The sequence below is a fragment of the Amblyraja radiata genome, chromosome 13, assembly GCF_010909765.2.
Source record: "Amblyraja radiata isolate CabotCenter1 chromosome 13, sAmbRad1.1.pri, whole genome shotgun sequence".
In the NCBI taxonomy this organism is placed as follows: domain Eukaryota; kingdom Metazoa; phylum Chordata; class Chondrichthyes; order Rajiformes; family Rajidae; genus Amblyraja; species Amblyraja radiata.
The window spans coordinates 39,010,052-39,026,496 of NC_045968.1; the positions used below are offsets into that span (position 1 = coordinate 39,010,052).

A 16,445-nucleotide genomic window follows, 5' to 3' on the forward strand; every position below is an offset into this window, starting at 1 on the left:
CTCCGAGTTACTCCAGTACTTCTCGTTTTGTTCAAGGTTCCGGCATCTTCAGTTACATGCGTCTCCATTATTAAAGAGGCGTTATTCTTCAGATGGGGTTTAATTAAAGTCTTGACACTATTTCTACTGGATCAATAAAGATCCTATGGAACTGATCTGTAACCAATGCCACCAAATACAAGTCTGGCAAGTTTCCTACTGTATGCAGAACATCATCAATTCAATCTACATAGCACGTAACTACAGTTTAACCTAATAAAGTGGGACATGATGTTACAGTTGTTACAAGACGATGGTGATGCTGCACTTGGAGTCCTGTGTTCAGTTGTCCCAGGGCCTGAGCTATAACTTTGGGCAGGCTAGGACTTTATTCCTTGGAGCACAGGAGGCTGAGGGATGATCTTATACATGTATATAAAATTACATGGTGAATAGATAGGAGGAATACACTGTCTTTTACTCGGAGTCGGAAGAATCAAAAACAGGGGGCATTGGGTTAAGATGAGAGGGGCAAGATTTAATAGGAACCCTGAGGAGTAACTTTTTCCATGGAGAGGGTGGAGGGTATTCGGAACGAGCTGCCAGAAGAGGTAGTTGATGCAGGTACTATAACTGCATTTAAACGACATTTGGACAGACACATGGACAGGACAGATATGGGCCGAACATGGGCAAATGGTCAATGGTTTATTTATTATCATGTGTACCCAGCTAAAGTGAAGTTTATTTTTGCATACAACTCAGCAAGACTATCATTATACATAAGCACAATCTGCCAGTTAGTACAGAATGTACACAACAGCCCACTGAATCTGTATGCAAGAGGCACCAATTTGGCACCATGTCACAGTCCCAGCAGCAGCTGGCCACAAAGGCCCATTGCAGCCATCACCTCCATCCCGGTTGTGCCGTGAACTGTTGTCCTCTCCTTGCATGGCCCTCTTCCACGCTTGTTCACTCGGGGGAGGAGGGGGGGGGGGGGGATCTCCCGCAGGCGACCTTGAGGGTGCAGAAGGCAAGACTCCCTGGGTTTTCTTACATTTGGATCATTTGTCAATTGTCCGCCTCCCTCCATCCTCTTCTGACAGTGGACGAGGCAGGCCTGGAGTTGGGATGGGCCACAGCTCGCTGGGGCCCTTTGTCCAGCGTCTGCTGCCGTCTCCCCCCATCCTCCTCTCCGGGCAGGTTCCGGGTTTGCCAGAGGGCGAGCCAGGCCTGCTATGAGGATGGGCCGTGCCCGTGACTCTCCGGCTTCCTTCTCCGGGTGGGTTCCCAGCTCCCCAAAATGGATGCAGTTAAAAAAGGCATCTTGATGTGCATGGACAAGACGGAACAAAAGGCCTGTTTCCCTGCTTTATGACCCAATTACTTCTTGCTGATGCACTGTATCTTCCACACCACCAATCACTGCGTTTTCTTTATACATGCATCTGTGTGCTGAAATTCCTCGTGGGCTTGCATTCGGCAAGGGATTAACAATTGCATTTTAACATGTGTGGTAAGTTTCATGGTCTCTCATGGGATGCCCATTAAACTTAGAAAACACCACAGGGGGAAAAAAAAACAGTCGAGCCAGGGTACAAGTATTTTAAGGGTAAAGACAAAGGAAAAAGGCCACAACAAGGTTTACTTTACAAAATAATTTCTTAAAGCTGTCACAAGAACACCATCATCTTTTAGTGTAGAAATCCAGCACGGATTATCTGTCCCGCAGTCCTTGCCGATCATCGATCACCCGTTCATGCTAGTCCTATGTTATCACATTTTCTCAACCACTCCCTACACACCAGGGGGCAAGTAACATCGGTCAATTAACGCACAAGTCTTCGAGGTGTGGAAGCAAAGTGGAGCGCCCAGAGGACGTTCACAGGTCCAGTGGTCACCGGGAGAACGTGCGAACTACCACACAGACAGCATCCCAGATCAGGATCGAACCCGGGAATGGAAATAATTCTCTAGCAGATACATAATTCCCTGAAAATGGTGTCGGCACATGTGGAATGGGTACTCAAGAAGGCTCTCAGTACTTTAGCTTTCATCTGTCAGGGTACTGAGTACAGAAGCTGGGATGTTACAGTTGCACGAGATATTGGTGCGACGACATTTTGGAGTATTGTATTATGTTTTGGTCACCCTGCTATAGGAAGAATGTCATTAAACAGTAAAGAGTGCAGCGAAGATTTATGATGATTTTGCCAGGACTTGAGAGCCTGAGTTACAGGGAGTGATTAGACAGGCGAGGACTTTGTTCCTTGCAGTACAGGAGACAGATGGGTGATCTTATACAGGTGAATAGTGTAATGAGGGGAATAGTTAGGGTGAATGCACAATGTCTTTTACCCAAAGTAGGAAAATCAAGAACCCAAGATGAAAAGTCAAGAGTGTTTTATGGTCATATGTCTCAGATAGAAAAATTACATTCTTACTTGCAGCAGCACAACCGAATACGTCAACATAGTACACTGGAAAAAATACTAAACAAGAGGGAAAAAAAGTTCAGTGTATATAATATATATATATTATATACACACACACGCATACCAAAAACAAATCATAATAGTGCAATAACAATAATAGTCTATGCAGTTCAGAGCTTATTTGAGTTTGTAGCGTTTAATAGCCTAATGGCTGTAGGGAAGAATCTGTTCCTGAACCTGGACTTTACAGTTTTCAGGCTCCTCTACCTTCTTCCCGATGGCAGAAGTGAAATGAGAGTGTGGCCAGGGTGGTGTGAGTCTCTGATGATGTTGGCTGCCTTTAGGTGAGAGGGCGAGGATGTAATATGTGCTGAAATGGCAACTTTTTCACACAGCTGCCAGAGGAGGTAGTTGAGGCAGGTACTATAACAACATTTAAAAGGCATTTGGACAGGTACATGGAGGAGAAAGGTTTAGAGAGATATGGGTTCAACATGGGCAGGTGGGACTAGAGTATATGGGGCATCTTGGTCAGCATGGACAAGTTGGGCCGAAGGGCCTGTTTCTCTGCTGTATGACTATGACTTTTTGACTGATTTAACATAAATGCAATTTCTGGCCAATATTGTATTATATGTTATAGCAATCTTCCTCACAATCAATACAAAAATGAAATAATAGGAATTCTCCTCCATTTATCAACCCGAGCCCAAAGCCCCCGTGGCTCACTAGTACTGCCCAGGTTGGCTGTTGGCCTATGGATGGTGATGAAAGAACTGGATTATTAAATGATCCAATATTTATCCACAGCTTCAGTATCTTTAAGCCAACACTGGCAAGGAGAGGCTATGTTTCTGCAACTCGAGTTCAGATGGAATCTCATCACAATTACTGTTCCGGAAGTGAGAACATTGAGCCAAAGCTACTCTGTTTTACATTATGCTTCCATTTTAGTGGCTGCTCTTTAGGTTTGTAGTTTAGATTTAGTGACAATAAACAAACGAAACCTCTCCACCACACCTGGGAGGGTCCCAGAGGCCCGGTGTTGATCCTGATTACAGTGCTGTCTGTACAGAGCTTGTATGTTCTTCCTGTGACCGTGTTGGATTTCTCCACTTTCCTCCCACATCCCAAAGATGTGCAGGTTGGTAGGTTACTTAAACTGTAAATTGTCCCAAGTTTTAGCGATACAGCATAGAATACAGCATAGTTCGGCCCATCGAGTCCACGCCATCCAACGATCACTCATTCACTAGTTCTGTCCTACACACTAGGCAGCACAGTGGCGCAGCGGTAGAGTTGAATCCTTACAGCGCGAGAGACACCGGGTTCGATCCCGACTACGGGTACTGTTTGTGCAGAGTTTGCACGTTCTCCCTGTGACCGCATGGATTTTCTCTGCATCTCCAGTTTCCTCCCACATCCCAAAGACGTGTGGGTTTGTAGGTTAATTGGCTTCTGTAAATTGTCCCCCAGTGTGTAGGATAGAACTAGTGTACACGGGTGATCGCTGGTTGGCCTGGTCTTGATGGACCACTGTATCGCTAAAACTAAAACTAGGGACAATTTACAGATGCCAATTAACCTACCAACCTGCATGTCTGGGATGTGGGAGGAATGCGGAGAGGTCCCATGCGATCACAGGGAAAACGTACAATATCCATACAGATAGCACAGTAGTCAGGATCACACCCAGGTGTCTGGATCCCACCTGGGTGTGGTGAAGAGGTTTAGTTAAAGTTATTGTCACATGTACTGAGGTACAGTAAAAAACTTTTGTGTTACGTGTTATCCGATCAACAAAAAGATTATACACAACAGTAGAAGTGTGAGCGATCAGTCACATCGTCAACAAAACTGCATCAACATAAAGGGCCGACTGGTCTCCTTTGTCAGTGTAATTCCTGTATTTAGAATGACTCTTTTCCCTGGATGTTATTTACATGCTGAGCACTTCCATTTGTGTTTCTGTGTTTAGTGTTCACCAGATTCTCCGCTCCTGCATCAAGAATGCTTTTTTTGCCCCACAGAAGTTGCTTCAGGTTTTGCAGTTTCTAGCTGAAACTCAAGACCAAGACATCTGTACAGCAGCTGGACTAATCCTTCATTCATAACTTTCAAGTGAAATCAACAGGGCAGACACTTCATTTCTAAGAAATGCCAAATCCAATTCTAACCACACAATGACAACTATTCCTTACAGATGCAGAATAGTTAAGCATGCAATCAAAAACATTATAGGTTTAAGCACAGGGTTACAGCAATCCAAATGCAAATAACTGGGGAGATCTTCTCTTTACTGAGTCAAAAGATATGTTTTGTTTAGTTTATTATTGTCAAGTCTATCGAGGTATAGTGTAAAGCTTTTTGGTTGCATGTAAGCCAGTCACCGTAAAGAATGTATACAATTACAATCAGGCCGTCCATAGAATACAGATACAGGATTAATGGAATAACTAGACTAAGTGGGACCCAGTCACCACGTGGGAGAGGAAGTGTGTATGTGGGCTGGAGGGGTTTGCGAGGGGGCGGAGGAGGAGGGATGTGGGGGGGGGGAAGGGGGTGTGGTGTGGGCGATGAGGGAGGATGTGGGAGGGGGTGGTTTGGGGTAGGGGTATGTGTGGGCGGGGGTGTTTGGAGGGGAGGGATGGGTGTTGTGGACAAAGGGTTTGTGGGTGGGGAGGAGTGTTGGCGGGAGGGGGGTTGTGGGGAGAGGGGGGGGTTGTGGGGGAGAGAGGGGGGTTGTGGGGGAGGGGGGGTTGTGGGGGAGAGGGGGTTGTGGGGGAGAGGGGGTTGTGGGGGGGAGGGGGTTGTGGGGGGGGGGGGTTGTGGGGGAGAGGGGGTTGTGGGGGAGAGTGGGGTTGTGGGGGAGAGGGGGGTTGTGGGGGAGAGGGGGGTGTGGGGGAGAGGGGGTGTGGGGGAGAGGGGGGGGGTTGTGGGGGAGAGGGGGGTTGTGGGGGAGAGGGGGGTTGTGGGGGAGAGGGGGGTTGTGGGGGAGAGGGGGGTGTGGGGGAGGGGGGGGTTGTGGGGGAGGGGGGGTTGTGGGGGAGAGGGGGGTTGTGGGGGAGAGGGGGGGGTTGTGGGGGAGAGGGGGGGGTTGTGGGGGAGAGGGGGGGTTGTGGGGGAGAGGGGGGTTGTGGGGGAGAGGGGGGTTGTGGGGGAGAGTGGTGTGTGGGCGGGGTGTGTGGCATTTTGAGGAGGCTTTGTGGGGGGGCTCATTGTGGGGTGGATGGGCAGGGGGGTTGTGGGGGGGAGGAGTTGTGGGAGGGGGGTATGTGTGGGCAGGGGGCGTTTGGGGGAGAGGGGTGTGTGGGCAGGGGGGGAGAGAGCTCGGATAAAAGACGGGGAAGAGCCTTGGGGAGAGTGGGGTATTATGGGGGAGGGGGGCAAGAGCCAGCGAGGGAGACCAGAGGGGAAGAGGTTGGGGCTGTGATGGGGCATCACAGCGGGCGCACGACTTGCAGACTCAGCCCCGCCTCTGGAGCTTTATTCTCCTCGCCCCGCCTGGTGATTAACAGCAAAGATTAACAGCGGGTGCCGGAAGGGGCGTTACCTTCACGGTGACTGTTAGACGAGAAGACCAATCTGCTGATCTCACGATTTTTTAAACTTTCATAACTTTAGTAATCTTCCACCGATCGGAACAAAACTTGGTGGCGTGGAGCAGAGGAGAACGGTGAGTAAGGTGGCGATTAATCCTTGCGATATAGGGTAGCATTTTCGCGCAAATGTAATATAACGCAGACCGGACAGTGGTCAATATGAGAGTTTTAGTAATAGTGTAGATGTTCAGTGCACAATAAAGTCCAGTAAAGACCAATTAAAGATAGTCTGAGTGTCCCCAATAAGGACCTCTCTCCAGTTGGTGAAAGGATGGTTCAGTTGCAGGATACCAGCTGGGAAGAAACTGTCCCTGAATCTAGTCACAACAGAAAAAAATAAATCTGACGAAGGATCTTCATCCTGCTACATTAATTGTACTCTCTCCACAGATGCTGCCTGGCCTGCTGAGTGTCTACAGTATTTTTAGCTTTTAATATCAGAAAAAGTTAACATTCTTAATGACAAAGGAAGGTGATTATTACTCCTATTGGCTTCGGAGAGTTTCTAAAAATAAAAATAATCTTAAAGAACACACAAAAACTCACAGCTCCAGAGAATCAGGTTCAATCCTAACCTTGAATGCTGTCAGAATCATACAGCAGGCCCTTTGGCCCATCCATGCCAACCAAGAGGCCCCATCTACATTAAACCCAGCTGCCCGCATTTGGCTCCTATCCCTATAAACCTTTCGATCCATGTACCCGCCCAAATGTCTTTTAAATATTGTTATACTGTCTATGTGGAGTTTGCACACGCTCCAGACCACAATTGGCCTTAACCATTTTGGCAGTTGAATACCCAAATTTGTGTGACGTTTCGGGTCGGAAACCTTCTTCAGACTTCAGACTCCAGTCTGCAGAAGGATTCCGACCCAAAACGTCACCTATTCCTTTTCTTCATAGATGCTACCTGACCCACTGAGTTACTCCAGCATTTTGTGTCTCTCTGCTACTTAAGTCGACTGCCTAGACCTGGAAGGCATCAGATTTCTTGAGTGTTGTTGAAGCTGCTTTCATTCAGGCAAGGCAAGAATACTGCATCGTACTCCCAACTTCCAACTGCAAAGTGGTGAAAAGTTTTGCGAAGTCAATAGGTGAATCACTTGCCATTTACCTCCACAGTGTCCCCGCTTGTTAACAATGTAAAAGCAGCCTTAATGTACCAATCCATTGCAAAGAAACCTTTATTCTTTGCACAATTAGCAAAAAGAACAAAAGTGAAAACATGCTTAGTGCCAGGATCTTAAGTCACATTTGCCACCATGGCAACAAGGATGTATAGAGTGTGCATAATAGGCTGAAAATACTGAAAAACCCCCATCTCAGAAAAGACATCCCATTAGAATCAAACACCTGATCCAACAATTGGTGCAAGATTTCAATTAGGCCAAGTCAAGAGGGAGATAAAGCAGTTTGTTTCAAACAATAGAAAGTGAAATAAAGCAACAATAATGTCAAGACTACAGCAATCATTTTGCATTATTCCAGTAAAACATGTTTAATATTAAAAACAGATTCCTTAACCCCAACTAGCACAATTTCCAACACCTGATGATGACAAAAAAATGTTTTTGCTCTGCAAAGAAAAATAGGCAGATGATTAAAATGTAGAGCGTTTAAGGCATGCATTATCATAAGATCATGTGATAGTAGATTTAGGCCATTCGGCCCATCAAGTTTACTCCACTGATCTATCTCTCCCTCCTAACCCCATACTCCCACCCATTATCTCCATAACCTTGACACCCATACTAATCAAGAATCTTTCTATCTCTGCCTTAAACATATCTACTGACTTAGGCTCCACAGCCCGTGGCAAAGAATTCCACAGATTCACCACCCTCTGACTAAAGAAATTCCTCCTCATCTCCTTACAAAAAGAACATCCTTTAATTCTGAGGCTATGACCTCTAGTCCTAGATTGTCCCACAAGTGGTAACATCTCTCCACATCCATGCTATCCAAGCCTTTCACTATTCTTATGTTTCATTGAGGTCCCCCTCAGTCTTCTAAACTCCAGTGAGTACAGGCCCAGTGCCGTCTAACGCTTAATCATCAGAATTCATCAGAAAAGTTCACACAAGGAAGCAACATCTCATTAAATGCTTGACATTGAATCCAGCATGTTGGAGAGTTGCTGCCTCGCAGGGCCAGAGACCCAGGTTCGATCCTGACTACAGGTGCTGCCTGTAGAGTTTGCATGTTCTCCCTCGTGTGTTTGTTTCCGGGTGGTCCAGTTTCCTCCCCCACGTTTAGGTTTGTAGGTTAATTGGTTTTGGTAAAATTGTAAATTGTCCCTAGTGTACAGGATAGTGCTTGCGTACGGGGTGATTGCTGGTTGGACGGATTCAGTGGGCCGAAGGGCCTTTTTCCAGGCTTTATCTCAAAACTAAAGAAGATTTACGAGGATGTTGCCAGGACTTGAGGCCCAGGGCAATAAGGAAAGGTTGGGCAGGCCAGGGCTTTATTTCTTGGAGCAAAAGAGGATGAGGAGTGATCTCATAGATGTGTACAAAAGCAAGAGGGGAATAGATAGGTTTGATGCCAGAGTGGAGGATTCAAAAACCAGAGGACATAGGTTTAAGGTGAGGGGAAAGATTTTTATAAGAAATTGAAGGGCAAATATTTCCACACAGAGGATGGTGGGCATATGCAACGAACTGTCAGAGGAGGTAGTTGAGGCAGGTACTATGACAACATTATTAATTTGTTTTAAATATTTTTATTAGAAGCCATGTACAATCGTATAAATCATGGCATATAACAGAATATATTTTGTGTACCACTTCTTGTTTTAAATTTAACAATATAAAAATAATAGACGCAAGAAAAGAAGAAAAATGAAGAGATTAAGGAAAGTAGTGATGTGTAGGCCCCACTATGACAACATTTAAGCGACATTTGGACAGGTACGTGATCGGAAAGGATATGGGCCAAACACGGGCAGGTGTGACAAGTTAAGATGGGGCACATTGGTCGGCATGGGCAAGTTGGGTCAAAGGGCCTGCTGTATCAACAAATGAATCTTTTTCCTGTACGCCACCTGGATGTGCACCCATTTCTCCCAATAAGCTGCCTCCCTTTCTCATCCCTCCCCCTTCCCTTTCCACCTATATCATTTCCTCTGGCCTCATAATTCATGCCCCTACTCTCCTGATCACACAGCCTTTTCTCTCCTTATTATCTCTGCCCATTATCCACTCATCTGACAATCAAACCAACCCTCCTCACCTGTATCCACCTATCACTTAGCTAGCTTTGTCCCACCCCCCACCTCTCTTCCAGCATTCTGCCCCCTTCGACAATCAGTCTAAAGAAGGTCCCAACCCACATCCTCCACAGATGCTGCCTGACCCCACTGAGTTATTCCAGCACTCTGTGTCCTCTCAACCTAATAACCTGCCAGATTGTGTTCAGTTCTGGCCACCATGCTATAGAAAATTCATTGTCAAGCTGGGAAGGGTACAGAGAAGATTTACAAGGATGTTGCCAGGGCTAGAAGGTCAGAGCTAAAGGGAGAGGTTGAGTAGGCTGGGACTCTCTTCCTTGGAGCGCAGGAGGATGATGGGTGATCTCATCGAGGTGTATAAAATCATGAGTGGAATAGATCGGGTAGATGCACAGAGTCTCTTTCCCGGAGTAAGTGAATTGAGAACCAGAGGACATAGGTTTAAGGTGAAGGGGGAAATATTTAATAGGAATCGGAGGGGTAACCTTTTCACACAAAGGGTGGTGGGTGTATGGAACAAGCTGCCAGAGGAGATAGTTGAGGCAGTGACTATCCCAACATTTAATAAACAGTTGGACAGGCACATGGATAGGACAGGTTCGGAGAAATATGGACCAAATGCGGGCAGATGAGACTAGTGTAGCTGGGATATATTGGCCGGTGTGGGCAAGTTGTGCCGAAGGGCCTGTTTCCACACTGTATCACTCTATGACTTTGTCTTCCCCTTCCTCTCTTCCAGCTTTCTTCCCCCTCCCCCCGCTCTACAATCAGTCTGAAGAAGGGTCCCAACCAGAAAGGTCACCCATCAACATCCACGTCTTCCACAGATGCTGCCTGATCCAGTGAATTTCTTCAGCACCGTGTGTTTATTGCACAATATTCCAGTATAAATTCAAATCCGTAAATTCTTGGAGCAGAATTAGGCCATTCGGCCCATCAAGTCTATTTCGCCATTCAATCATGGCTGATCTTTCATTGACTCTCAACCCCACTCTCCTGCCTTCACCACATTACCCCCGACACCCTTACTAATCAAGAATCTGTCAATTTCCATCTTAAAAATATCCATTGACGACCTCCACAGCCTTCTGTGGCAATTAATTCCGCAAATTCACCACCCTCTGACGAAAGAAATTCCTCCTGATCTACTTTCTAACGGTACGTCCTTTTATTCTGAGGCTATGCCCTCTGGTCCTAGACTCTTCCACCTGTGGAACCACCTTCTCCACATCCACACCTTTCACTATTTGGTAAGTTTCAATGAGGTCCCTCCTTATTCTTCTCAACTCCAGCAAGTACAACCCCAGTGCCATCAAAGTTCATCATATGTTACCCCAATCATTCCTGGCATCATTCCAGTAAACCTCCTCTGGACCCTCTCCAATGCCAGCACATCCTTCCTCAGATATAGCGTCCAAAACTACTCACAATATTCCAAATGCGGTCGGAGCAGTGCCTGATAAAGCCTCAGCATTACATCCCTGTTATTATATTCAGGTCTTGAAATAACTGCTATCATTTGTCTGCAGTTCCTTGCATCTCCCAATCTCTTACCTTAGCTGGGTTGATGACAATATTCCTGGCCGATCCGTGTTCATCCCCAGAGAAGGCAGGCTGATTATTAAATCCCTGCTTTACATTCACTGCAGTCAACTCATCCTGCAACACAAGAGACAATGGATCAGTTCGATCAAATCACGACTGTAAAATACCACAATGATGAGTCCATAGGAGTCTTTCTGTCCAACTCCTGCGGCTGATTAAGCCAAGAATTCCATTGGCAAAGCAGAGAACAATGCAGAAACCAATCAATTGCTTTACCACTATCAAAATGGCACAAAGAATTGAAGGAGACCATTGCTTTCTGGTCGCTTGAGAAAAGTTGCTGATCAAGAACGAAGATTGCAAAACGTGGTGAACCCTGCCCGGTCCATCACGGGAACTGACCTACCCACCACCAGAGGGATCTACAGGAGTCACTGCCACAACAAGGCAGCCAGCCAGCATCATCAGAGACCCACACCACCCTGGCCACACTTTCATCTCATTCCTGCGATGAAAACTGAAAACTGTAACGTCCATGTTCAGGAACGCAGGAACAGCCTCTTCCCTAGATCCATCTGGCTGTTAAACACTACGACCTCCAAATAGGGTTCGAACTATATAGATTTGGAGGCATTATTCTCGATTTTACACTATTCCTTATCTGTTGTGCTGCTGCAAATGAGAATTTCATTGTTCTGCTTCAGGACATATGACAATAAAACATTCTTGATTCTCCTGACTTAAACCCGTAGTCCCACAACCAGCCATGATAATTAGGATAGTGCCTCAAATAGGTAACTCAGCCGTAACAGACTTGCTCTGTGTTCTATTTTGACTGTGACATTTGCAAAGTTGCTTTTCTAGATCTTTGCGTTTCCATACTCAAGGTCCTCACAAGATATATTAGTGGGAAACGTTGATCGAACGTCACTGTTAAAGCAGTAGATAACAACATAAATTACTTGGGAAGGTGCAGCATGGTTTAAATGTCACTGGATTCACAGCAACGCACGAAGCGCTGCTGATCCATTTGACAAAAAGAGGTCGACACAACACCTGTGTCTTAACTCACCAACACAGCTTGAAATACATGCAACTGGGTCAGAATAATAAATAATCTGTGCCCCAGAGAGCTGAGTTTTCACATCCAAACCTTGCGCAACTCTTCCCTAACATCATCGATAGATACAATCCCGAGGGTCGTTCAATGCCCCACCAACGACTCATTAATTTCGACTTTAGAGATACAGCGGATCCCCACCAACCAACAATCATCCATACACTAGTTGTATCCTGCACACTGGGGACAATTTACAGAAGCCAATTAACCTACAAACCAGCTTGTCTTTGGAGTGTGGGAGGAAATCGGACAACCGGAGAAAACCCATGCAGTCACGGGGAGAACATACAAACTCCATTCAGACAGCACCCGTAGTCAGGATTGAACCCGGGCCTCTGGTGCTGTGAGGCAGCAACTCTACCGCTGCGCCACTCTAATGCCGCTCAGTCTAAAGAGATTTGAACTTCAGTTTGTTTTAGAACACTGCATTGCTCTGTAATTTTCTTTAAAATGCTGTAAATTATGCAATGGCCAAAACCCCTTTTATGCATGTCCCTCATTAGAGGTGATTTACTTTTGATGGCAGGTGATGAACCTAATGTAGAAGGGCTGATTTTACCCATTACACACATGATGGGCAGAATGGTCACCTGCAGTATGCATTTTTTGTGAATCTGTGCAGACCTTGAGGTTACAGTGACAGTATCTCAATATTGGTTGTTTAAAACAAAACGCTTTGCAATGTTAAATTGTACTGTAATTGAAGAACAGCTTCTAGTTGGATCTTTGTTTATTCTCCGAGTCTGTAAGGAGGACGTTATGATTAGGAATGGAAAGAATACTGGCCATATAATCGCTTCCCTGGTGAACGAGTGCTAGCACACTTTCAGTTGTGAATTCCGTGAGTAACTGATCTTACGAAATCATCTCGTCCTTCAACTTTATTTTAACTACCTGTACTGTCAATGGTTCAATGGTACTTTATTGTCACATGTACCCAGGTACAGTGAAATTCTCTTTTCTTGCACACAGTTCGGTAAAAATCTTGCTATGTACAGGCACAATTACACTCGGAAACAGCACCTTTGTCCCAACAAATCCGTGTTCACCGCCTCGGTCCTCCATAAATTAGGAACGTTTATTGAGAGACAAAATGTTGATACTTTGGGTTTGCCGGGAAACTTTGTTTCCATCTATCAAGAGCCAAGAGTTATTGTCATATGACCCAGATAGAACAATGAAATTCTTACTTGCTGCAGCATAACAGAACATGTAAACATATTGCACTGCAAACGATATGATAAACGAGAGAAAAAAAAGTCCAGTGTGTATATATACACATACTCACGAGTACACACACATATATGTATATATCTATATTACTAAAAGTCTGATCTTGACTACTCCCTGTTGTTCTGCATATTAATTTTAGAAAAAAAGCTGCCACTTACGGCTGTGACTTTTGGCAATCTTACTCAGAGTCCCCCTCCGCTGCGCAGGACAAGAGGATTTTTCCCATCGATGAAAAATAAGAGTTATTAGTGTTTAAAAAACGTTGAGATTCTCCCTCCTGTCAATCATGCCATGAAGGCCACGCCCCTTCTGGTGAGAGTGGGGGAAGGACTATAAAACCCTGAAGTGTGGGTGTGGCTCAGCCTCTGCAAGATGGAGGTCACGACTCGCTGTTTTTAGTGGCCTTGCAACCTGCTTGAAATGGAATTTCAAGGAATAGCCATGAGTCAACTGCCAGCCCACCAGCCGTGAGTGACTGAGCTGCCAGCACAACAGGCTTGAGTGACTGAGCTGCCAGCCCAAGAATCCATTTGGCCCACAATGTCCATACTAGCCCTCTGGAAACCAGTCCCTTCAGCCCACAACACCCAAGGAGGAGGAGGAGCCATCTTGGTGAACGGCTGCTAGCCAGCAGCCGTCCGTTTTAAATCCGTTTTTTTTATAGTTTTTAGTGAGTCCTGTTTTTTGTTTGTAGGGGATATGGTCTTTTTAATGTGGGGGGTAGGTGTAAACTTAATTTCTAGGTCCCTACCTGGTCGGTGTGGCAGCCTTTTCTCCGGGCTGCCCGTTGACCCGTCCTCGTGGCCTACCTGCGGGCTTGGAGCGCCGTTTCCTGGCGGGAACCGCCCAGCACCTCGGCCTCGGCGGCGGCACAGCATTGGAGCGCTGGAGCGGAGCGGGCGATCCCTTGCCTGGGTCGCCGCGCTGGAGCGACGCGCTGGAGCTCTGGCGAGCTGGACCGCCGAGAGCAACAACTCCGGGCTGCGGGTCTGCGGAGCGTAGTGGCGGCGTGCGGCAAGCTGGCAGTGTGGAGAGGCGGCGCCAACTTTATCAACGGGAGCCTGGGAGCTCCAAACCGGCGCGGCCTTGTCGGCTTCGGCAGCCGCGGGCTCCAACCAGGAAGCGGCCGTTCCAAGTGGCCCAGCCGCCAAAAGGACTCTCCCGACGCCGGGGCAAGACCACCCGGTGAGAACGGCCAGGAACATCGGGCCTCCGTAGAGGCAATTGCGGTGGCCTCAATAGGCCTGACTTTGGGGTGAACATGGGGTGGGGACTGGACATTGTGCCTTCCTCCACAGTGCTATCCACTGTGGGGGGATGATTTTTTTGTCTAATTGTAGTCTTGTAGGTCTGTGTCCAAGATGGCTGCCGTGAAGAGAGAGTGGACGCTGGCACGATTTGGTTGCCGCTGCTCCCTCTTCACACTGTGTTTTTGATTTTCTGTTTTTGGATTGAATCCTGTTTTTAATTTGTGTCTCTGTGATGTCTTTATTACTAGTTATATTCCGATTATATGTTATTCCGATATACTATGTAAGGTGTCCTTGAGATGTTTGAAAGGCGCCCATTAAATAAAATGTATTATTATTATTATTATACTAGCCCTCCAGAAAGCCCCCCCACACCACTGGCCACCAATATTGGAATTGGTGGAGAGGTGGAATATTGCGTTGGGGGACCAGCCCTCCCTTGTGATGCTTGCCACTTAGTCTAGTACAGTATAAATATACGTATACATATACACATATATACATACACATATACTCCATGTTTGCTCTAATCTGCTTGGTCCTTCTTGACCACGGTTCAGCAGATGTGGTACCCCGGGTGGCGTCAACAGTGGCTGCCTCACCATCAGTCTGTCTGTCCCTTTCTTCTTGGTTGTTTTTTTTAGTATGTGTTAAATGTATGTCTTTAGTGTTTTTTAGCTTTTTTTATGTGGGGTGTGGGAGAGGGGGTTGGGGGAAAACTTTTTCTGATCTCTTACCTCGACAGAGATGCAATTTTTTTTCCCGTATCGTATCTCCGTCCTAACATCGATGAGTTGGCGGCCTTTGCTGTAGACCGACTTTTGAGAGCTCCACTGCGGGGAGTCTACGGGACTTTAATCTCGCGGAGCTCGCGATCCCTTTGCCAGGGATCGAACTCTGAGCTCTGCCGCGGGCTCGCGAAGCTTGCGGTCTCTAGCTAAAGACAGACTTCGGGAACTCCAAGCCGCAGGAGCTTCGACCGCCCCGACACGGCAACTACGATCGCCCTGTCGAGGAGGCTTCGACCGCTGGCTGTGGGAGTTTCGATCAGATAGTTCGACTGCCCCGACTGCGGGAGAAAAATGAGGGAAGATTAGACTTTATTGTCTTCCACCACAGTGAGGAATGAGGGGAATCCTCATGAGGGGAGCGGTGGTCGCGGGACGATGCATTTGCGGGTCGTTGTATCCGGATCGGTGTGTCACTGGAGTGGGCCACTGGAGGCCCGGCAGCAGCCTGGGGCTCGATTGGATCGGACTTGGCCTGCAGCGGCACGGAGCGTTGGAGAACATCATCAATATCGCCTGGTCATACGCATCCATGCAACCCAGTGCCAGGAGAACAGGCCTTTAAAATGAAGTTCAGATTCTACATTTTATAACAATTTTGGACTGGAAGAATACAAGAAGGTGCCAGAAACGTGGCGACTCTTCTGTAGTACCTCAGTGTAATCTACTATCCCTACATGCTGTGTGATTGGACCATAGAACCATTGGCATTAGTTTTTAAAAAGTTGAAGGACGAGATGGTTTCTTAAAATCAGTCACTCACAGAATTCACAACTGAAAATGCGCTAGCATTGAGTACCTAGTGAGGAGATACCCTGATCCCACGTTGTATCTCGAAACTAAATTAAAGTCAGGGACTGGGGAAAAGTAGAAAGATTCCAGGATTCCACACAAAGAAATGCCTAAACTACAGACCTAATGACCTAACTTACATCTCTGAACACAAGGTGAAAGAAGTTCCTTTATAAATTGCTTAGAGCACTAGATTGACAATATCAGGAGCACTGTATTCAGTACTGAGCACCGTCCCCTAGCAACAGGCTTCTGGCCTTGGATGGAGTGTACCACAGACACAACGGAATAATACAGAGATCAGAAGAAAGAAATTATGAGTGTGGACTAGCCTTGCACTCCTTTCAACATGAAAGATTAAAGGACAATCTACTCTGTGGTCCAGGATTCAATGATTTAAACAGAGAGAGGAACCAATTATAGTACAGATGGTGTCCAGGAAAACAGGCCAATCCTTCAAGGTTAGATC

At 46.5% G+C, this 16,445-nt stretch overlaps 1 protein-coding gene across 2 annotated transcripts in view; it reads right to left on the minus strand.

The window, feature by feature from the left end:
* Positions 1 to 16,445, minus strand: part of med12l (mediator complex subunit 12L) — a 586,849-nt gene that overhangs the window by 551,489 nt on the left and 18,915 nt on the right. For both annotated transcript variants that reach the window (XM_033031832.1, XM_033031831.1), the window contains exon 3: positions 10,803 to 10,907. In XM_033031832.1, the coding sequence (XP_032887723.1) occupies positions 10,803 to 10,907 (105 nt within the window). The remainder of the gene's footprint in view (positions 1 to 10,802; positions 10,908 to 16,445) is intronic.